Source organism: Lingula anatina, chromosome 10 (assembly GCF_051362555.1).
Source record: "Lingula anatina isolate TDL-2025a chromosome 10, LinAna3.0, whole genome shotgun sequence".
NCBI classification, from domain to species: domain Eukaryota; kingdom Metazoa; phylum Brachiopoda; class Lingulata; order Lingulida; family Lingulidae; genus Lingula; species Lingula anatina.
In genome coordinates, this window is record NC_141776.1 from 5,959,331 (window position 1) to 5,982,103 (window position 22,773).

The 22,773-nt window shown below is 38.9% G+C and overlaps 3 protein-coding genes across 7 annotated transcripts; 1 reads left to right on the forward strand and 2 right to left on the reverse strand.

Moving 5' to 3' along the window:
- The first annotated feature begins 11 nt into the window (after positions 1-11).
- On the forward strand, positions 12-1,826 carry LOC106153317 (peptidyl-prolyl cis-trans isomerase NIMA-interacting 4-like). Its single transcript, XM_013527197.3, has 3 exons — positions 12-215; positions 490-609; positions 1,378-1,826. Exons 1-3 carry the CDS (start codon positions 99-101, stop codon positions 1,534-1,536), a joined length of 396 nt encoding a protein of 131 aa, XP_013382651.1. The 5' UTR covers positions 12-98; the 3' UTR covers positions 1,537-1,826.
- A 2,390-nt stretch (positions 1,827-4,216) lies between these two features.
- On the reverse strand, positions 4,217-10,095 carry LOC106153303 (uncharacterized). Its single transcript, XM_013527181.2, has 3 exons — positions 9,857-10,095; positions 6,159-6,225; positions 4,217-5,926 (listed from the first exon to the last, which is right to left on the reverse strand). Exons 1-3 carry the CDS (start codon positions 9,869-9,871, stop codon positions 4,884-4,886), a joined length of 1,125 nt encoding a protein of 374 aa, XP_013382635.2. The 5' UTR covers positions 9,872-10,095; the 3' UTR covers positions 4,217-4,883.
- Positions 10,096-17,820: 7,725 nt separating this feature from the next.
- Positions 17,821-22,573, reverse strand: LOC106153307 (uncharacterized). Of its 5 annotated transcripts, none has more exons than XM_013527189.2 (7): positions 22,301-22,573; positions 22,058-22,121; positions 20,717-20,781; positions 20,203-20,341; positions 19,463-19,671; positions 18,971-19,099; positions 17,821-18,787 (listed from the first exon to the last, which is right to left on the reverse strand). In XM_013527189.2, the coding sequence occupies exons 3-7, from the start codon at positions 20,754-20,756 to the stop codon at positions 18,255-18,257; spliced, it is 1,050 nt and encodes a 349-aa protein (XP_013382643.1). In that variant the 5' UTR covers positions 20,757-20,781; positions 22,058-22,121; positions 22,301-22,573; the 3' UTR covers positions 17,821-18,254. The 5 variants fall into 5 exon arrangements, with proteins under 5 accessions (XP_013382643.1, XP_013382640.1, XP_013382642.1 ...); XM_013527186.2 differs by having other exon boundaries at positions 20,717-20,801; positions 22,301-22,571; XM_013527188.2 differs by lacking the exon at positions 22,058-22,121.
- Between the last annotated feature and the right edge of the window lie 200 nt (positions 22,574-22,773).

A 22,773-nucleotide genomic window follows, 5' to 3' on the forward strand; every position in this document is an offset into this window, starting at 1 on the left:
ATGACCTTTGTTTGACGACCTTCACCCAATTTCAACAAACGTGGGCTGAACAGCTACATTTCCAACAAATGTTGTTAAATTGAACAATTGCAAACAGAATGCCTAAAAATAAAGGAGGTGGAGGGAAAGGGGGAGGAGGAAAGGGGGCGGAGAAGGAAAGTAGCGGCGCAGAAGGCGGAAAAGGGAAGCAATCAAAAGGAGGAACGGCAGTTAAAGTACGAAGAATAACTCATTCAATTTTCATTCAATTTTCTGATCACTAAGCCTTGGTTTGAGTATTTTCTGTATCTTTGCTATGTTTTTTTTTTTACGTTTTCTGTGTCAAGTGTTGGTGCATTATTAACATCAGATGTTGGTGAAATTTTAGTATAATGATGTTGACATCAAGAATGATATGGAATGGTAGAAATTAAGGAACTGCTGTAAAATTAAGTTTCATCCTAGCTGTTTTCCTAATTTATGTCAAACATTTCTCCACTGCAATTCAAGGTGCGGCATATTCTCTGTGAAAAGCAGTCTAAAGTACTGGAAGCCATGGAGAAGCTTAAATCAGGGATGAAGTTTAACGAGGTGGCTGCACAATACAGTGAAGATAAAGCCAGATCAGGGGTAAAATTGCTCTTCCTATCATATTTTTGATTAATGATATAAAATAAAGAAATCATGCAGGATAAGATTTAAATTGTGTTTAAAATTGGTCTTCAAGGACTAACAATAAACAAAATTGATTCAAAAGAATATTTGATTTGAGTTTGAATCCAGAATTTTATGTGCTTATAGTCACCTTAGAAGTGGAATTGCACCCTTCAAACAAAGCAGTTCAAACATTTTCAGTTGAGGTTAATAACAACTACCAGTCAATTCTGAATGTTTAAAATGAGATTTATATGTGATGTATACTATCAGGTTACCTGTGGATCAAGAGGGCTGACTTAATCCTCATGAATGTCAGTTCTCTGCTCTTTTGGCTATTTAGTTACTATCATAAAGGGACAATTAATTTTCATCATATCTGATCACTTAGGCCGTATTCAGATTCACACAGCTGCTGAGTTGTTCTAACTCTGCAGGAGATTCTAGCTAAAGTGCAATCAGTGGCTTTATTGTCTGACAAGCCTCCTCAAACAGCACAAGAAAGTTAATTACCCCCTAGCTGCCCAAGGAGGTGTGTCACTCTTTTAAGCAGATTTTACATGCAATGTTGGACTGATCCAACTAGTACAATGTAACTATCTAAATCCTCCCTTAAATTACGTTTTATTATTATTATTATTATTATTATTATCATTATTATTATTGTTGTTGTTGTTGTTGTTGTTGTTGTTATTATTATTATTATTATTATTATCAATTATAGAATAAATGTACCTTTCTCAGGGTGACCTAGGCTGGATGACCAGGGGAAGCATGGTGGGACCATTCCAGGAGGCAGCCTTTGCTCTTCAAGTCAGTAATCTACAGAACCCAGTTTACACCGATCCTCCCGTGAAGACAAAGTTTGGGTATCACATCATCATGGTGGAGGGCAAGAAGTAGGTCATGGTGACCTAAATTCTAGCAGCAGTGGAAGCCTATGAAAAGAAGGGCTGTGAACTGGAATGTTTTTTTTACAGAAAAGGGAATGCCAGTTGATGAGGTTTGGAACGGAAAATGGAGTTATATTTTTGTGATGTTCACTATTATTGGTTTTTAAGTGAGAATGTCATGAGAAATATTAGGAATGTTTTAGAGGATGGTTAAAGACCTGCCATCACCAAATGACATCATTTATGTAAGTGGCATTAAATCTGGAACCTGTATTGCCAACTTTTTTGTAAAACGATACTAAACTGTTGCTGGTCCGGAGTGAGGGGGGTGGTGGGGGTGGGGGGGTGGAGAGGGGGGGGGGAGGGTGAGCATGGTGATGATTTTACATGTTTCTAATATTTTCCCTGTTCAAGTGGTCATTTTTATCATTACAAGATGACTGTCATTCCATTGTTCATAATGTAATCAAAGTAACTTAAAATGCATTCATTTACTGTTAGGTATACAGTACGGTATGTTTGGAGTCTCCCACCCTTGCGAAAGAAAAATTCCTTGTTTTCATTGCACATGTAAAACAAGTATTTTCCACCCAGAATGGTTTTTAGCTGGTGTTGACATAGACACTGAACTGATCATTCAAATAGGAAGAAATAAGTGAAACTGTTTTGATTCCATTTGGAATATACTCATGTCTATATGCAGCATATTGTCAGGTTGTTATTAATGCGATTTTCCTTTTCTTTTGATTACTTAGGAAAAAGAAACTTCACATTTAAATGAAACTATGGAGTGACAGTCCCTATAGGGTTTGTTGACAGTTTCGCTTTGTGTTTAGAAGTTTCGGGAAACTCATTTTTAATAAAGCTTGGTGTGTAAAGTGAAGTTTAAATTATTTAACAGGAAAATAAACTAACATATTTTTACTTGGATGACTTTATGCCATTGATTGGTTATTACTCCATGTAGAAAAGAATTTGGTAATAAAATGAAAAAAGGGCCAGGTTAAGAAAAAATATTATGAAATTAAATTCTTCACATCCTTCACAATTTTAGAAGTGGTCTCTCGGCCGAGGTATATAAAGGGCAAATGTCAAGTTGCAGTACCCTAAAATCATTTGTATTTTTAAATACAAAATTTATTGTTTAAAGTCAATTCACTATTTACTAATGTACATGAAAAATATATTTTATTCAAGTAAAACTGTCATATTTGTACAAAAATATGAGACCAGTAGTTTATATTAAAGTAAACGGTCACCTTCAATGTAAGAGGAAACAAGTGGATATTATAAGCATCAAGTTGCCTCTGTTGTTTTCAGTGATAATTATCTGTTATCGTAAGCAGCAAAGGCATACTGTTGACAGGGGCAAAATTTTATTGTTCTCTGAAGCTTGTGGTGCAGTGTATCAAAAATTGATTAAAAGCATAACAGCTGTTCATTTTGGCCAAAAAAATGAATTTTCCTGGGGTAAAGGACAATTTTCCCATATTTACCAATGGTTAATGAAGCCATTTCTACCTTCAAAGTTAGTCCCTGTTTAAAAAAAATTTTTTACAATAATCTCTTAAGAGTTTATTACAGTGTATAGCCATCTCTGTAGGTCACGTGGCCCGATGACAAGCACAGATTTCAGAATAATTGCTATAACTGCCGCTTTTGTAGTAAAATAGGATATATTGTATTTCTAAGAGTTGTTTACAATGTCTTTATTGTAAAATATAGGTCTCATATGAAGAGTTGTTATCCCATTAATTTAAATCAAAATTATGGCAGGTAATACGGAAAGGATCCAGGTCAAATATCACATACAAAACTAAAAACGATTTGTGATGTGGCGGCACTGAAGGTCGTGTTGAATGCCTTGTTTCTAGACCAATGAAATACAACCCCTGAGGTCAATTTCAAGACAAAATTGATAAAATAATAATAATAATAAATAAATAAATAAATAAAATCAGACTAAGCTTTTTGGGTTATGTGTTGTTCAAAAATTGTCCCAAACTTTGAACTAAGAAATTTAGTAATACAGTCTAGCTTGACAGGCGATTTACCAGTTGCAGTCTACCTAAATAAAGAACTGTCCAAAATACTAATTTATTATCACTTGAGAAACAGTCCCGTTATCCTTCTAACATGTTATACCACTCATGCTCCCTAGGTAAAATTTTTCCACTTGAAACTGGTTCCCGTTTTTAAATGTTGGTATACATGTGTATGTTATCACAAATGCGCAAGCCCAGGAGTTTCTGGTATCTACAATACAGTTGGAATGATATGGCACAAATGTGGAAAAATGTGGCCCTTGTATTGAACCACTAACCACTATTCATGATCATGGAAGACTTGTGTAGCATATATGTTTCCTTGCATTTGTAAGTGAATGAAACGCATAAGTCCATATACAGATGTTATACATGTACATTTTCCACTGTACAGGATACCATGTACTTTGTACAAAAATATTATCAAACTAGTAGAAAAAAGTTGCCTCTGTATAGGTATAACCATATGTACAACATACTCAATAAAATGCACTACGGGGACATAAATTTAGGTAATCTTCATAGAGCATAGGTGTAACAAAAATATTCCTCCATCCACGAAAAAAAATTAGATGAAAAAACACTACCAATATACGTGCATTATCAACATAATGTAACACACGCGTACCCAGAGATTCAGTTCCGTTGCCTGTCATTTTCTTTATTTTCGAATCTGCATCTTTTCACGCTCATCCAATGTAGATATACAAATGAAGAAAGTAACTCACATTGGATGTAAAGCTCGGGGTACACACGTTGCGCTCCTTAAGATTTATGCCAAGTGAATATTAGAAAATGTGAAAAAAGCCATAAAACTAACCTACTTTAAAAACAATAAAATCGTTTTAAAAACGCAACAAAAACGCAAAAAGCACACTTTTCACACCCTAAAACTGCTCTTACTACGTAAGATTTTCTAATTCATATTTTTGTAACGTCACTTGTGAACAGTATGACGTCACCATTTTTAAATGACTGTTTGCTTCACAAAGTGAAAAATGAAATGGGCGAGTTCAATAAATCATGCCTTATATTATATTCTTTTCCTGGACTCTCCACCGTGATACCGGAGCTATAACTAAAATAATTAGCAGACGATCAAACAACATTTTCGAAATTACAAGGTGCGATTGTGGTCGTCAACTGACGTCAGTTAGTTTATTTCCTTTTCCACTTAGTCCGGTCCTGAAATAAGCCGATCCCGACATGAAACTCCATGCAGACGCTCTGGAATTGACGCGTCGAACTTTCCTGGAATAACTCCGAATGTCTAAGATCTGCTTGTCGTACGTATCCCTTGCATCCACCCTCTTCAGTCAGTCGTTTTAGGACATAAACAGCTACAGCAGCCAGCGGAAGGTTTCTTCGGAGGTGACGGATTCCCGCTGGGATTACCACCGGGATTTCTAGAAGATGGGGTGTCCGGTGACGATGCAGGACTTCCCGTGTCGCCCGTGGTCGCGGCGGTGTCGTCCGCGGGCGACCACCACCACAGCTTTATTTCATTCGCCATAGCGCGTGTGATCCTGCACGCGGAGTTCTCTCTGTTGCCGCCGTACGCGTGAATACCGACCACTTTCCAGTTATATACATTCCAAGTCCATACCGGGCTACCGCTGTTCCCTGCGGTTGTGTCTGTGGTATAACCGAACATACGGGAAGACACGCCCTCCACCATCCCGCCACCAATCCACATCGTCGAGTCAGGTTTGTCGCCTGGGAAACCGCACACGTGCACAACGCGGCGACGGAATTCGGAATCCGAAAGAAATTCGGAGCCGAAGCCGTAACCGACATCCGACGGAATGGTAGCCCTTATACTGGAATCTTTGACGAAAATGGCGCCATAATCATCGTCGGGCAGCTCCTTCTCCACATAAGCTTGGCTTACGCGGAAGCTATCCTTTGAAACAGTGAACTGTCCGAAGGGAGCGCTTGCCCCGTCTCGTGCTGGTATCACAGTGACGCTTTTCATGTACCCGCCGTGTTTTCGAGAATAAAGATTGTGTCCGCATGTGAGAATCACGAACCTATACCCTGGACCTAAAATGTTACTGAAAAATCCAGTCCCTCGGAAATATTTTCCGTTGGCGGTTTGAATATGTAAGTAGCACACCCAGCGGTATGGAGGTGATTTTGTAGGGCTAACTCTAAGGCGGTCATCGACCCCAATGACGTTCTCGGGAACCGGAGATGTCGGCGTGCTTGTTGAACTCGTAGAGCTCGTGGTGCGTGTTTTTTTCGCGCTGTCGATAGGTTTTAGGTTATTCACTTTCACCGTTTTGCTTCCGCCGAAATCAACTGTTACGTCATCTGTGACGTCAGCTGGCGGAGCGGGTCGAATGGTATTTGGATCTGGAAATATGACATAATTTTCATTCATTTTCAATCATTGTGCCTTAATTTTAAATAAGCTCTGACAAAATGTTTAGGAGAGAGAGAGAGAGAGAGAGAGAGATGTCAAAAAAAAAAAAAATACTACAAGCACATGTCCTATTAAAACGACCGTTCGTTTCTTCATGCAATTAACAGTGACAGCGTGAAATGGTGAAATGGAACCCCCCATTCTGCTATTTCCAACACATACCGTCATCCCGGTGAACCCAAGGGGTGCTCTCCGTCTCCTTTACATCCACTCGTATGTCTGACTCGGACTAAAAATTAAGAGTACATAATATTACTTGACAATGAGGATTGGCATTTTGTCTTTATTTGCACTGTTAACAGCATTTTCATTTTTTTATATAAACAGTATATGTGTCACAGTGTGCTCAGTGTCTCGTTATTCAATTCATGTTTACAATGTGCTGATAAAAAAGCTGCAAAACAAATAAACTGAAACAAATATACTCCACTTTATTGTTATATGGTCAACACTTGAGATAACAGACCTTACATTGTGAAATAGCTTTTTGTCGAGTACAAATGGAAGTAAAGAAAATGAAAAGTAAAGAGAAACGTCGTGCTCCTACAGGGAAAACAGATTTAGTTTCTTTAGCAATGATTTACTTTTTTTACCATAAATCCTTTATGTCAACATAACACTGTGTGCAATGTTGGCAGGACATATCTCGAGCACAATCGCTGTACATAGTGAAAAATTAGTAGCTGAAATATCATCTAACTACAAAAGGCAAAAATGCTTATATTGAGAGTTAAATCTTCCTATGCCTTAAAAGACTTATAATTAGTTAATCGTACATGCGTTTATCATAGAACCGCAGCGACTACGAACTGAATAATATTCCTACGACAACTCCTACACGAGTCTTATCCCATAAACATGGGCAAGGCCCTGTATTAATTCTTCTTTGATGTGACTCACACCCCTTTAGAGAACAGGGACAAACGTTTATCATCTTATCATCTTTCCTCGGAGGTGTGTGTGTGTGTGTGTGTGTGTGTGTGTGTGTGAGAGAGATAGAGAGAGAGAGAGAGAGAGAGAGAGAGAAAGGGAGAGAGATAGGTCGTCAACAAGCATTCCAGGGACCCTGAATACTGACAAGAATTCTACTCTAGGCGTGACACATTTTAAGCATTTCAATAAGGTGGCGCCTTGGGTATACACTGGGAAAGAGAAGAGTTACCCTGAAGACCTCGTGATGCAGGCTGGCCTAAGTGGGTAGGATGCAATAGCATAGATACTATCTGTAACCTAAAGTATAGAAACTAACTAACAGAATTTAAGAAAGACGTTATGCTTAAAAATCTTTTCAATATAATTTGTTAAAATACAGGCCAACTTTTCTCTATAATTTGCAACAAATTCCAAGAAGGTCGGTTCCCCAGCAGAAATACCCCTCCCCTGTAAAAATCTTCGGCTGAAAATAGACAATTCCAAATATAAATTAGGCCCGTTCATTTAGAAAAGGTCTTTGTCCTCTTTTTGTTTCCCTTTTTTCTTTACATTCGTAATTAGAACAGAATACATAAAATTCAGAACAAAGCTGTTATTTTATTTAAGTATATGCCTTATATTTCAAGAAATATGTTATAGGCTACGTTCGTCACATAACTCGCTTTAAGCTTTTTGAAGTGACCCCTGACTGTCGTTCTATGCATACAATAAGAACTGAAACGAGACTAGGGTTTGGATAAAAGGCCATGATATATATCAGATTTTTATGCTAAATGTAGTCAAAATATACAAGGAATGTGGTTAGTATAATATATCATTATAATGCAGTGTGTGGTTGTACCTGCTCAAACGGCACTGAGCGTCTATTAGAGTAACATGCGATGCTCGTTCTTAAGCTTTAGGTACTCTCCGCCCACAGGTGGGTTGAGTTGACACGATTACAATTGTCACATTTACATCAAGGAGTGGTGACAGAAAAAAATCCTCGAGCCACGTTCAAACTGGTTTGTGACCCCATACAATTTTTCCAGGGGCGTATGATTATCTACAGAAAAATGGCGCTCATGACAAGCACGTCCTACATATACAATTGCACCCGGTGTAAACATATGGCACTATTTTTTTCTCTTTTGTTAGATAACACTATATAGAATGATATCCCCTTCCCTCTGCCAGGGCTACAGATTGATTTTTCACTAGATATTCAAGATATGTCTCTGGTTAAATTCACGGTTATTTTCTGTACTGCGATCGCGAAAATGTCCACAAAATAATAACTGCGGCCCTGGTGTAGGGTACCCCCTCCCCCCTTTCAGGAGACGCCCATGGCCAGGACCAATGCCCCTCCGGGCAAACCGTAGATACACCTATAACTATTTTGGGTCTATGGGTCAGTATACAATGTACAAGCAGATTAACGGAATTAAACTGACCACTGGTTTTAAAACATGAACCTGCAACCTGAAACGTGTCTTCCAGTTCACAGAGACCTCCCACTTGACCTCGGACTGTAAAACCTTGTTGACTGTATTCTGTTATCTTGCATTTTTTAAGCAATAACTCTGAAGTATAAAAGCCGTACAACTTTGTGACTCTCTCACTTTGTGTATGTGTGTGTGTGTGTGTGTGTGTGGGGGGGGGGGGTGTCTTGGTATCGGGCGTGAAAGAAAAACTGAAAGGCATGTTTCATAATGATGATATGGTGCCGATACTTCAAGCGTAATATGCCTATTCAAGCAGTTGTGATACAATATACGGTGTGAAAAAGATCTCTGTTTTTTTCAGTGGCATTTTATTTGATGCATTCGTGGTTTAAAAATGTCTCACTGGTTTCTTTTTCAGCACAGTGTTATTCCTGATGACCTAACGTCTTTGTGTAGAAATTAAAATACACGACTTGGAGAGAGAGAGGGGAGGGAGGGAGGGAGACAATTGATACTTGTAGGATAATAATAATTTTACTACAAACCATTTCTCCAAAAAGTCAGAGAGGAAGATTCAGGTACTAGATATTGTCACTTATCCAGATCAATCAGATTCAGGTACAGGAATGCCCAGTATGATGTGATAGGCAGGGGATCGTGTAATTTGCACAAAATAAAAAAAAGAAAAACGAAATAGACGACATAACACATTCTCATAAAGATCAGAAAGTCTATAACACATAAATCTGGCACCAGTACTTGTGTACCTCTGACTGCATCATCATCCATCAAGAGTGAAAAGCAAGAACAGGTAAACTACTGGCTTTACGCAGCCTAACTCGTCACCTTTAACTTCCGCGTCGTTAGAGCGCTTAAAAAATATATATCAGCGCTCCTACATGCATCGCGACACGAATCCACTCAAGATTATAGGCGACACAGGACATTGCATTTAAAACGCTCGTAGCATGATGTTGGACGGCGTTCGGTTACCTGTAGTTCATGGGGTCAGTCACGGTGTGTATGTTGAAGTCGTCTTCTCTGCCTAGCCTTAAACGCTACGCTTATTTTGAATTTTTCATTCGGTTGCTTTGCGATCCCGATATCAATACAGATTATTAGTACTGTAGATTAGTAGCATGCGAGTTGTATAAGAGAGAGAGAGAGAGAGAGAGAGCGGAGACAGGGGGGAGGTAGGGGCCTAATTGTAATTCTGATGCAGTTGTGACTGAAACATATCCTTAATCCCGCTGTTAATAAGACTTATGCATAAGGCCATCATCATTTACCTGTCGGTGAGTTTAAGTCAAGTTGTAGTTTTATGCGTAACCACTCTTAAGTACGTTACTTTAGGTGTCAGCGCACCTGATTTACCTGAGTTTAGACTTTCACAAACACGGCCATATCAGCGTACCTTACTACGACCCACCTGTGTGCCGCCTACATGCTTATACAGTGTACCTGTGGAATGTTCAATTTACCTGACATTAAAAGCATACTCACAGCCTCTTCCGTCATAACTGCAGGGGTCGGGTGTCCTTGGCTAATTCAATCACCGGTGTCTGACTTCTAGAGCGTGTGTGTTATGATTTATTAGTTCACAATCATCGCAGGGGTAGAGGCGGCTGAGGGGTTCCGTGGCGCAACGGTGACACCTCTCAAAGCGCGCGATGACTGCACCAAACGCGGTCACGGTTGTTACTAGCCTTGACAGTGTATTAAGCGGAAGTTAAGTGTATAATAGAATAACGGCGCATGCTCGTGTTGTTGACGCTTGACTGGATCTAAGGGTTTTATTTACATGCTATAGACTATTGACGATTGGGGCATGTTTATTTAGCCTTGTTTAAGCGTCTCGCCTCTGAAGTACATAAACCGTGTAATAGAGAGTGCATTAATTTCTCTCTTCTTTAAATCATTGGTGCTTTCAGTTTTTTTCTGTGAGTCGGGGTTAAGTACAATATATATATATATATATATATATATATATATATATATATATATATATATATATATATATATATATATATATATACCATGTCACCTTCTTAGGCTGATATACAGAAATGCTCATAACGTGGTCTAAAGACAAGCTCAGATATCAGTATAATAGCTATCACTGCCGTTTTTATTTTTATATTTCTATGAGTTTTTCACAATGTTTTTATTGTGAAATATAGAAGAGTTATTATCCCTTTAATGTGACTGCAATTCAAGATAAAAGTCGCATCGGCAGTTTTCTGTTGGTAAATTATCTTAACAGAATAGAGATAACTGAGAAATCACCAGGAGTATACATGTTATGAAATGATGAAGGAATGCAATCTAAGGGTGCTTTCCCAGAGATTTAGATCAGTCTAAAGATTAAGTTTTAGATCGACCTAACTCCCCGGGGGTTCACGCTAAATTGCAGTCAGCCGAGCGGGCACCATAAATAATTATCCCCTTACAGCTTTTAGTAGGCGGGACAGACGCTTGAGCCGGCCAAGCTGACAGTAATCTAGTGAGACTCCCCACAGGGATAGATCGATCTAAAAATCTATGGAAATGGGGTGTGAGAGGCCAATCCCACAGATATTTAGATCGATCTATCCCCCTGGGGAGTCTCACTAGATTGCTGTCAGCTTAACCGGCTTAAATGTCTGTCCCGCCTACTAAAAGGTGCTCAGACGAAATTTCCCATACAGTATTCCTCTGTTTGGTGCCATTTTAGATATAGTTGGTCCCTTTCCCTCCCCTTTTTAGGCCTCATAATCGATAATTGCCTTTTATAAGACGAGCCTTAAATTTAGAAGCACAAATGCACAAATTATCTACTCCAGCCACGAATTAACTACACCAACATAGATTTACTTGTCACCGACACTAAAGACGTTTCGATCTTTTAGGAAGACGGACTGAAAGCGTGCGGCAACTGCACTAAAACTGAAAGGGCTCCGCACGGTCACTTTTCAACTGACAAACCGATTTCCCCTTCATGACCACAAAGTCATGTTGGAAAAATTGCATGGCAAACAGGCGTTACCTCAGCATACCCACCTTGCGATGTCACAAAAATTCGCGCGGCAAAACGTTTACGATTTCATCGTGCGGCGCAAATGTTATCTAGGCTCTAGTGCCTCTCCCTGTAAGGGAATTACCTGGTCACTGTTTGTAATGTTATTGCCTATAGTGACTTTGTCTGTGATGGCATTGCTTATTGCCTATGTCCGTAACAGAATTACCCCCGTATCTCGAAAGCATCGCGTATTGCGAATAGCTATATCAAATAGAGGCTACAATGTTTTATATAGGACGAGTATGGGCGAGTTATGGAATCGAGACGCTTGCGCGCGGTCGCAATGCGCGATGCTTTCGAGATACGGGGCCCTGGTGACTCTGTCTGTAATATAACTGTCTGGTAGTTTTAATTTTTTCTTTTTAACGAGAAGTTTGGTGTGATTTAAATGTTCGCTAAAAGGAAACTACTGGTGTTCTTGACAATGAAATGTGACATTTGAAGATGCACATAAAAACCATCGATAAATTAATAAATAAAAGCTGTCTATTAAAAGCATGTTAGGACCACCTGGTGATTAACGATCATCATAAATAATACTAGAATTACAATATATATCGAATGCGCATTGCTGTAAAATAAGCACTTTGTATTTCGGAGGTGAGGAGTGTGAAAATATCAGCATACTATTGGTGCGCATGAAATGGCAAGCCCTGTTAGACTGAAGTGTGTGTTTTTTAACATCTTGCTTGTCATTACTTGCTGGACCGCCGTCAACGTCCTCATTGTAAACTATGGTCTGTCCATGAAAGGCGTAGATGACACATACAAGGAGAATTCTCCATCTGATAGATTAAATAATCTGGAATTAAGCATCGTCCGCCGTGAAGCCACCACAGATAATAAGGGAAGGGAAGGAAGATACCTACCTGCCACCAACCAAGTCAATTTAAAAACACTTATTCCTATGGCAAATCAAAATAAAGTAGACCTCATGCAGCACCTACAGAAAAAGAATTCGAGTATTACGCTGGATCGGGATTCAAGTGTCATCAATGTGGCGAGAAAACAGATCGGATCTCTGACCCAAAACAAGGTACTTCAGGTTAGGGAAAAGTCTATTCTGTTTTGGAACGGTTATCAGAATTTTTGCAAAGAAAAGTTCGGGCCTCCATTTCGTTCGTGCCCCATAAATGCTTGTTCTTTGACTGTGGATCGAAGACAGTCAAAAGCCGCTGATGCCATCATATTTAACCTAGCTGCTCAAGCGTTTAAAAATGAATGTCAGGGAGTGGAACCGAAATGTGAAATTCCAAATGTGAAACCCAGCCACCAGGTTTGGGTATTTTTCTCCATAGAGCCACCTTGTCAAACAAATGTATACGGCCATTTGAATAAAGAGGTGCTTCTTAATTCGTTTAACTGGACGTTTACTTACAGGATGGATTCAGATATATGGTCGCCTTATGGCATGATTATAAGACGTGACAAGCCTTTAAAACGAAACTTCTCCGAAAGTGTTAAATCTAAAACTAAGCTTGTCGCATGGGTTGTGAGTGATTGCGTCACTTGGAGCAGGAGAGAGGAGTACGTGGCAGAGCTGATGAAGTATATCGATGTCGATATTCTAGGCGAATGTGGAAGACTGTGTATATCTTGTTGGAGTTACGTGAACGCTACCTACAAATTCTACCTGGCCTTTGAAAACAGTTTTGCAGTGGACTACCTGACCGAGAAATTTTTCAGAACGTGGCACTTGGATGTCGTCCTGGTAACGAGAAGCGGTGCCAACTATTCACGGTTTGGCATAAGACCAGAAATGCATATTGACACCTCAAATTTCTCATCACCTAAAGAGCTGGCGAATTACCTTCTTTTATTAGATAAGAACGACTCCCTGTATCTTCCGTACTTAGAGTGGAAAAACACCCACGTTTCAACCAAACCATTGGAATCCCGCTACATGAATTGGTGCGGTTTATGTGAAAAGGTGCACGAAGAGCCAAAAACGTCAAAAGTTTACACCAAACGAGAGCTTCTTGATTGGCAGTATGGATATGGAGAGATCAAAGGCTGTTACCATGCAACAGACATAGTTGGCCCGGCGCAAAACTGCACCAAGATTAATAAAAGAACATGTGTTTAAACCTGAAAAGTACAAACCTATTTTTTTTTCTTTTTGGCCTGATCAATGATGCTGTTATAAATCATTCGGTTATCATTCCATCTATAACATCTACGTCTTCCAGATTTGGCTGTACAAGGTAAAAGTACCCTGGGTTCTACAGTTCCCTAAAAGGCAAACTATGTGTCCATCGGAAGGGGCAAAATCGTGTTGAAAATTCATTCGATATACAGTCTCGGGCATACTTTGAAATTCAGGTGAAAAGGCACACACACACACACACACACACACACACACACACACACACACACACACACACACACTCTAAAAACTAGTGTTTTGAATCAATTAATTGCTACGGGTAATGAATAAGGGAGTGGTCGTGCAGAGCGAGAAAGTTCTGGGTAACATTGACAGATTAAGGCAGGAAGAACAAGCCGTAATTTGTCAACGCCGGCATATGCTATGACAGTAGAGGAAGAATTCATTTTAGATGGAGAAAGTTGTGAAGTTGTGAATAATCTTGGGATATATAGTTAACAAGGAGGATCCTTCATATTATCCAGGTGATAGGGAGTCTCTTCACCTACTAAATATTGTCAGTTTCTGCGAAAGTTCGACTCTTTGTAGCATATTTGTAGACGAAATGGACTAGGCACATGTGCATTTTGCAACCCTCGCAGTGCTATAATCAAAGAAACCGAAGAGACTAGCACGCACTATTAACTAGCCCTGTTTAACGGTTATAACTTTTGGGTAGGGTATAAAGTTAAGAAAACACACTGTGTAGATTATTTATCAAGCCTTATTTTAAATAGAAAAAGTTTTTTATCTTTAACTGTAATCTGAAGAGACATGAAAAGATACGGTATTCAACACATTAAAGTAACCCCCCCCCCCCCATTCCTCCGCCTGTCTTCTGACCTTGACATGTTAATTTGGTGACGCTAAAAAATTCAGTTTGCAGCACAGTACTAGTGTGGAGTCAATTAAAATTTAGACATATTATGCTGGGTATCATCTTTATGAATAAGCAAATGACATCTGGGATGGTATATTGGTTGATGGCGAGTACAATGTATAGTGCTTCTCAACAAAACCAGAGAGAATGTCAAATCTTGTTATTTCTTCAGGCAGATCAACAATCATTTATATTTTCATTTTTATCATTATCGGGGTTTTATTACAGCAAGTTAAAATGTATAAAGTTTAGGGGTCACCTCTGCATGTATATACGTGGCTTGAGACTCACCTCTCCACGGGAAACGAGTATTTAATTCAATAAATGCACAGTAATGACAAAATCTGTTGAATTAGTTTGTATCAGGAATACATCATCTCTCTCATTGAAACACACCACCGGCAAGTAACTCGTATAACTATAACAGTGCAAAGTGGTCACTTTAATTCTGTGCAATACAATAACCCCCTTAACGTTACATCTACGTATGTTCTTCATCTATGTATTTTGTTCTTCACTAGTCTCTTAAATTATCTCTTTTTTTTCTTTGTAACATCAACTTCTCACATCCCATTGAAACATTAATATGGCCTACTTCAACTGCAGAAAAACACTCGATCCCGGTGTAACGTGACAGAGAGTCCCCCATGACAGAGTCCGCTTCCCATTCATTTGTACAGGTGAGCCTCGCCCGTAGATTTTTGACCCACTTAGGTCAGACTAACCCTAACCATTATAACTATATGGAGGGCGGACTTTCTGTTACACGGACCCTCAGTTTCGTTACACCGGCGCGCCTCGATATATAATTTCGCGCTTACAAGTATGTCGCATACAGTGGACGACTCGTGTTGTAACTATCACGCAGCAAATGCAACAGTCGGTTAGCAATAATTTGCATTATATTATACCAGATATTAAAACAAGCTTGTATGCAGGGAACTAGAAAATGACTTCTCATCAAATACCGAAAGTCACAATTTAAGGTTATCTTGGCTTATTGACTTGACGGGTGACTTGAAAACACCTCTTCTTCAAATCTTATTAATTGATTTACATTAAAAGGATACTTGGAGTAATAATAAAATAAAATAAACGCTTAGTTGCGTTGTGCATTCGTAATTAAATTAGATTAGCCAGGCCCGTAGCCAGCAATTTCAAAGGGGGGGTTCTTTTTCTAAAAAAGTGGACCTTTTACCATATAATCCCTATGTACCTAGGTCAAATTTTACCCAGAATGGACCTGTTTTCAGCAAAAAGGGGGGTTCTTTCGAACCCCCCGAACCCCCCTGGCTACGGGCCTGTTAGCATTAAAGTGAATATTGTGAATCATTCAGCTGTATTATACTGTTCTATTCTTGCATTATGTTCGTAATATTATAACAGACACTAAGAGTTGAAAAGACTTCTCATCAACAAATGTTGACGTGTCACAAATTAGATCTAAGGCTGTCGTGACTAATTGACTTCACGGAAGAATTGAAAACACCTGTCTCTTTCAAATCTCATTAATTGATTTACATGCACGTTCTAGAATGATGATGTACTTATCGGGTGACTTGATAAAGGTTAAAAGGATACTTGAGTTATAATAAAATAAAATAAAATAAAATACGCTTCGGTGCGTTGTGCATTCGTAATAAAATTGCATAAGCATTAAAGTGAATATTGTGAATCATTCTGCTGTATTATGCTGTTCTATTCTTGCATTATATTCGTAGGCTAATAATATAACAGACACCAAGAGGTGAAAAGACTACTCATCAACAAATGTTGCCGTGTCACAAGTTAGATCTAAGGATGTCGTGACTAATAACTTCACGGCAGAATTGAAAACATCTGTCTCTTTCAAATCTCATTAATTGATTTACATGCACGTTCTAAAATGAGGTGTTAATGGTCTTATCCGGTGACTCGATTAAATTTAAAAGAATACCTGGAGTTAAAATAAAATAGAATAAAATAAAATAAAATATGCTTCAGTGCGTTGTGCATTCGTTATAATATTGCGTTAGCATTAAACACTGAGAATAAAATCGGAGTCCAAGTGACTCCAAACTTGGCGTTCAGCAGTGGTGCCTAAAATAACTCCCAATTGGAGTCAAGTTGACTCCGATGGAGTAACGCCATCCCAGACCCCACAGGAGGGTCACAATTGACTCCATTCACACATCCCTTCATCCCCTTGATTCATCTCTACAAAAGAGTCACCATGACCCCATATTAAGGAATATTGACTCCATGGCACATTATGGAAAAAAAAAAAAAAACAAGAACAACAACAACAGTGCCAAGCTGGGAGACAGTAGGTACGTGTACCGTCCAATAAAGACTACTTTGTCCCCGGAGGGGTTCGATCCCATGCTCTCCCAGTCTGGATGCGGACACTCAAACCACAAGGCCATCCGGTCGCAGACGGTGTTGACACACCAATAACAAACAGTTTGTAAATCTGGTAATAAACAGCATGGCATATATATATATATATATATATATATATATATATATGGACTCAGGGGGTGACACTTCTATTGCCCAGTGTATGTACTGTACATGTTTTAGTATCTCACAACCCTATGTAAGGTAGTTTTTGTTTCGTGGCACGCTTAAGGTACACTCCATGGGTTTGCTATCCACAGCTTCTTATAAAACCAATATATACACCTTTAAAACGATTTGACCTCTTTTAAATATTTAAAAATATTTTTCTGGAGCGTGCCTGATGTTGATACTTCCATTGGAGCTTAGGAGAATGATCGCTGGTTATAACTAGCCTGTCATTGACTTAATCAACATTTACAAGTTTAATTAAAGGTCCAATCTAAATACAGAGAAGGATAGCTAAGTGATTCTTGAGTACGAGAAAATTGCTTACTTACCCGGGAAAATGCTTTCTGGCGGGTAAATCCCATGGAGTTTCCCTTTAACAAATACTTTATTATTATTATAATATTATTATTATATCATTATGCAATTCGCCAGGATAAATAATCTGCCACAGGATTTAAAAAGCAATGATAATTTTCAGAAGTTTCTAGTGTGCCCAATGCTAAGTGTGTGTTGATTGCTTATTTACAGATTGCGCAATGCCGGTGATTCATGTGTGGAGAAAAGATCATCCAATAATTTATGTAAATGTTAGGAGCATATTTTGCGTGGCTATGAAAATCAATATAAAATGTTTGAGACGTTATATATGGCAATGAGATACAGTTGATTCGATGAGCTTTTTCACAGTGCCGCAGGTGCGACAGGACAGGAATATAGAAGTGGCAACAACTTAAATGAAAGACGATTCACAAAATGTGTGCATACATATATAGTCAGGCTTTTCGAAAGCAAAATCAGGGCAAAAAAAAAAAACAACACATACATCCAGCAGATTGATATTAACATTTTTATTTCATTATGTATGAAATTATCACAGACAGGATCACATCTGAACCCAATGAAATGTCTACTCGCGCTCCACTCATAAAAGTGAAACGCTCTAAAATGATAATAATAATAGAAATTACAAAAATAAAATAAATAAAATAAATGAATAAATAGACATCACTTTCTTAAAATAGTTAAAGCCAAATTTAGAATAAGTTCAGAAATTACATGTACTTGGTGACCAATGTCTAGTTACTCTCAACCCAAACCCACACCAAACTCACTAACGCACGTGTAAAAGCGAAAGCCATCAAACATATAACTATCCTGTGTAAATTACTGGAAGTTCTCGTCGTTTCACGCGAGTCTAAGATCAAATCGCTGATTAGTTCAAACTTTCGCACATCTGACATTTTTAAACATCTGTTTAAGAACACTGTTAAACAGTCGTCTCCTTTTTGGCACGTGTTGGTTTAAAACGCGCGTCCGTTGCATCTGTGGATAGCGGCGTCGCAAGCACCGCTGGTAAGGGATTTTCCTTCGGAGCACTCTCTGCTGACAAAGCCCCCAAGCGGGAAATCTCACGTGACCACTTAAATACGTCATTGAGTACCTCCTTGTTGATTCGCCTGGCAGAGTTGTATGTACCACGCCCGTAACCATGGATACCTATGACGACCCAGTCTTGGTAGTACCAAGTCCAGACGGGACTTCCGCTCTGGCCGCCTGCTGTATCGGTGTCGTAATCGAACATCCGGTCACGTGCCCTAGATATCCTTCCGCCCCCTATCCACAGCGTTCCGTCGGATTTGTCACCCGGATAACCACAGATGTTAACCACTCTATTCTGGAGGGCTTCATCGGGGAGAAGATTGTACCCAAAGCCGTAGGAATCCCTTGGCAATGCTGCCCGGACTCTGTTTGTATCACTTACAAATATGGCGCCATAGTCATGCACGGAAGCGTCTCTACCTAAAAAAGGAACAATACCATGTACACACGGACTGACATAAAGCCATCACTGATGTGTAGTTTGACTCATACGGGAATACTTCTAACGAATGTGTTGTGTATGTCTTGTGTTAAGTCATCAAAGTAATTTCATTTGTAGACTACAGTTCATCAATACAGCAGATTTTTTAAAATAATCATTACTTCCTGAAGTAATATTCCTCATATAAAGATCACTGGCCCGGAAGCTAGATGGGTACACTGTAAAGTGCCCGTATGGTAGCTGCCACGTGTCTCGGCCGGGGTACACCTTCACTTTCTGCACATACGCTCCTTTGATGAAAAAACAGTACCAAAATTTTATTTTACGACAAAATCAAAAATTGATTTACCTTGGAAAGATGTAATGAAACAGCAATGGATAGAAATTTTATCCAGATACGTGTACTAGCATTTGACATGTATTCTGACTTCTTACAATTTACAATCTGTATGCAATGCTGAAAAATACACCTTAATCGCACAAGTGATATTTTCATAATATATTTTTTCACTTTACTAACAAATTCGATCGCATTTTAAGCTCATTAAAAATATGAAATAAACAATTATTCTTTTACGTCTTACTTACAACAAATACTTTCGAACTATGTAACAATATATAGAGATGCGTCCTTTTTTCAAAACTCAACGCACCTTCAATGAATAAGTTGTGTGCGCATGTCAGGATGACCAGGTCACGTGATGTCCCCCGCAGAGCTGTACAAAAGAAGCCGGTGCCCTTGTAGCGATCATTGCCAGCGTAAATCTCAAGGTAGCAAATCCACTTGTAAGGTGGTGAGGTACAGGGAGAGACGCGGAGGCGTTCGTCTGCCATCACGACATGCTCCATCTCGGGCGGTCGTCTGAATTTGTAAAAACAATGTTGTTTATACAACACAGGCCTAATTTCAAAGTGACTTATCATCCTAGAAATAACTTTTATTGGTAGAACAAGACCTGGTATATATGATATACATGTATATACTTGATAGTGTTATTCAAAATTGATTTATTCGGGCCGTTATCAAAGAGATAAGAAAGACTTAAGACACCATAATCCTAAGGAAAGGTAGTTGTAATACCACTATATTCCTCATATTATAGTGATTATACAGTTTATTTATGCATGCGTTAGATTAAGTTGAGGGTTAGTTTTATATTCGGATTATCCTCCAGTTTTAATTTTTCCCAAACAAGAATAAGATAAAATGCACATGAAACGTTTATCCCGGATGTTCCCAGCCTCGATGCTTTAGATATTTCAATATAAATATTTTTTAATTAAAACTAAGTTGATAAAAGCCATAAACTCTTGTTTGTTATCTGTTGCCGATGAAAACTGACCCCCCAATTTTATCTAACGCATGCATAAATAAAATCATTATGATACTCACATGACTTCAATGTCTTCTAGGATCAACGGTGACTCTTTCAGGTTCTTCACGGCTTTCTGTTTCTTGGGACCAAAACTGACCTCCACATCGTCCACGTCACTGGCGGCCTGCATTGACCTCGGCTCCTCGGAACTTTGATCTTTTGGGAAAATAAATGCCATAAATTAACAATATAATGCTATAATGCTAAGGGTTTTCAACGTAAAAATCAAGCGTCAAAATGAAATGATAATGCTGATTTTTTTCAAAGTAAAATCCAATACCATTCACTTAATACATGGACAAAGTTCAGACATCTCGATTACAATGGCGACACCAGAGATGCATTTCAACTTGAATTAAAATAACTTTCTTTCAGTTTTGTTCATAGATTGATGAAATAAGTCTACACGTAATTTTCAGCACCATTTTTAAGCAGGACCAAAATCTCTATATATCTAGCGTTTCCCACATTCTTGTTTACACTGATCATATTTTTTTATTATGAGTTCGGTATATGTCCATTCATACACACCCGACGTCATGTTGTCTTCATTTTTCTCTTTGTCCTTCATTTTCCCATTTGTTTCTAGTCTTGTCCTGTTAATAAACAACGTTTTCTGTGAAAAAGAAAAAAAAAAAAAAGACGTAAGCTGTGTTTTGCACAAATAATGAAGCAGGATTTTACTTCCCTCAGCAGCAAGTACTGAAATTGCTATTGTTACCTCCCACATAGCGGTCTCTATCTAGAGCATCTTCATCAGTGAATAATACTTTCTAGGGGAAATAGCCTCTACCCTGGTGATTTATGAAGCAGGCGGGTGCCAGTCTCAACAGAAATGCTAGGGCCTCCCTCCCTGGACTGAATCACGGTGTTTCTGAGGCAGTGGGTATTGAGGTGAGGGTAGGGGTGGGTGGGAGCAAGTTCATCTCCTGGATAGACTCATTCTCAGATGGAAATGCTATAAACAGTACTCGAAATATAAGTGATAAACAATAATTTCAGTGCTAGCTGTTGGACGAAGAAAAATTACCCGTTATTTGCAATGTAGACAATATAACATTCATTGTGATAAGCTGCTATTAAAGCTAATTAAGATAATATCATACTTTGCTATAGTTATGCTGCATTGACTGCGTACTTCTTCCTAAAAGACCCAAAATCGCTGATGTGAGGACACCTACATGTACATTGCCTCTCATCTTCACAATACATTATCATGAACTTAATCTTTAAGTGTATAAGATTCTCTTTGCAATATGAAGCTCTGACTCATATAACTGATATCCTGTTAATATTTAAGTACTAGTAGATACATGTATGATTCCATTTGGTATATTTTTATGAAATATATTCCTCTATTAATTCGTAGAATCGTGTCAATATGGGTGATAAATGCAATATGGATAATAAAATCATTAGGCCTAAATGAAAGAATTATCGACGTAGAATGAAATACAGCTCTGTTCTGATGGGGCTGTTGAATCTACTAAGTGAAACTAATCAACTCGATGACTCATTCATTATATTGAAACATGTTGGATGCTCACCTAAAAATAAATAAAGCGGAGGAGTAAAGTACTGGTGGTTTACTGTAAATGGAACCCATTCCTAGCCTGTGGAGTAAGTTCAACCAAGGGTTTGGAAGTCAGGGTGAAAAATAGCTACTGCCTGTATGGAAAACCACGTTTTCAGGGTACTCACTTTACCCTCTATCAGGGTGGCATATATTAGAGGCACATTTTCCACAGTTAGAAGATTTACCATATCTAGCCCTTGGACATAATAACGATTTTGTCCATGTCTAGCCAGAGATATTATCTTTGAACATCTAGTGATAAATCAATTTGTGGCCCTGGTACAGGGCACTCTCACCTTTAGAATCGTGTTGCACACACACTGTGCTTGCAACCTGCACTGGTAGACAGTACTCGACACCCTATTACAAAAGCATATAACAAGTTGTCACATGAGAAACGGAGATTTGAGTATAAGAAGGCTAATATAACAGCCAACGCAATGCTTTGGGAATCAGGGTAATGCCAAGCGTATAGCGGAAAAGAGAATATTGAACATTATGCCGTGCAAACCCCCGGTGTACTGGCACACTGTACTCACCTCTTCCGTCTTTGCACCCTGTGACCAAAGCTACATTTCTGCCTAGTCCACCTCCAGTCACGCTGACGCTATTACAAACGTGAAAGCCCGACACATCAGGCTAGGTTCAATGCATTCATATGCTGGTGGTGTTTACTTAACCCGATTTTGTTCAAATTTTTCGATCGATTATCATTGTTGACCACGCGGGAGGCGTTTCATTATGACGTCATTCAATAACTTAATACGCGTATGCTGGCATAGGCCTAAATACATTGTTAAGTACCCACATACTATGAGCGCATTCTCAACGAATTAAGCCAGGCTTTACAAAGCCGGTGACCTAAAAATGGCGGACGTACATGAAAGAAAAACCGCCTAATCTTTTAATAGTCTCTCCGCCTCTCACACGCCTCCCCACACGTCGTCCCTGCGGGGTACAGTAATTAAATCTCGGCTCCGAACATTAATATTTCCGTGAATATCTCTGGTGA

Coding starts and splice junctions, on each gene's coding strand:
- LOC106153317 (XM_013527197.3), top strand. CDS start 99: ATGCCTAAAAATAAAGGAGGTGGAGGGAAAGGGGGAGGAGGAAAGGGG. Junction 216..489: donor AAGGAGGAACGGCAGTTAAA/GTACGAAGAATA, acceptor CTGCAATTCAAG/GTGCGGCATATTCTCTGTGA. Junction 610..1,377: donor AAGATAAAGCCAGATCAGGG/GTAAAATTGCTC, acceptor TACCTTTCTCAG/GGTGACCTAGGCTGGATGAC.
- LOC106153303 (XM_013527181.2), bottom strand. Junction 5,927..6,158: donor TTGGGTTCACCGGGATGACG/GTATGTGTTGGA, acceptor TCATATTTCCAG/ATCCAAATACCATTCGACCC.
- LOC106153307 (XM_013527188.2), bottom strand. CDS start 20,756: ATGAAGGACAAAGAGAAAAATGAAGACAACATGACGTCGG. Junction 20,342..20,716: donor TGAAGACAACATGACGTCGG/GTGTGTATGAAT, acceptor TTTTCCCAAAAG/ATCAAAGTTCCGAGGAGCCG. Junction 18,788..18,970: donor GAGGAATATTACTTCAGGAA/GTAATGATTATT, acceptor TTCCTTTTTTAG/GTAGAGACGCTTCCGTGCAT.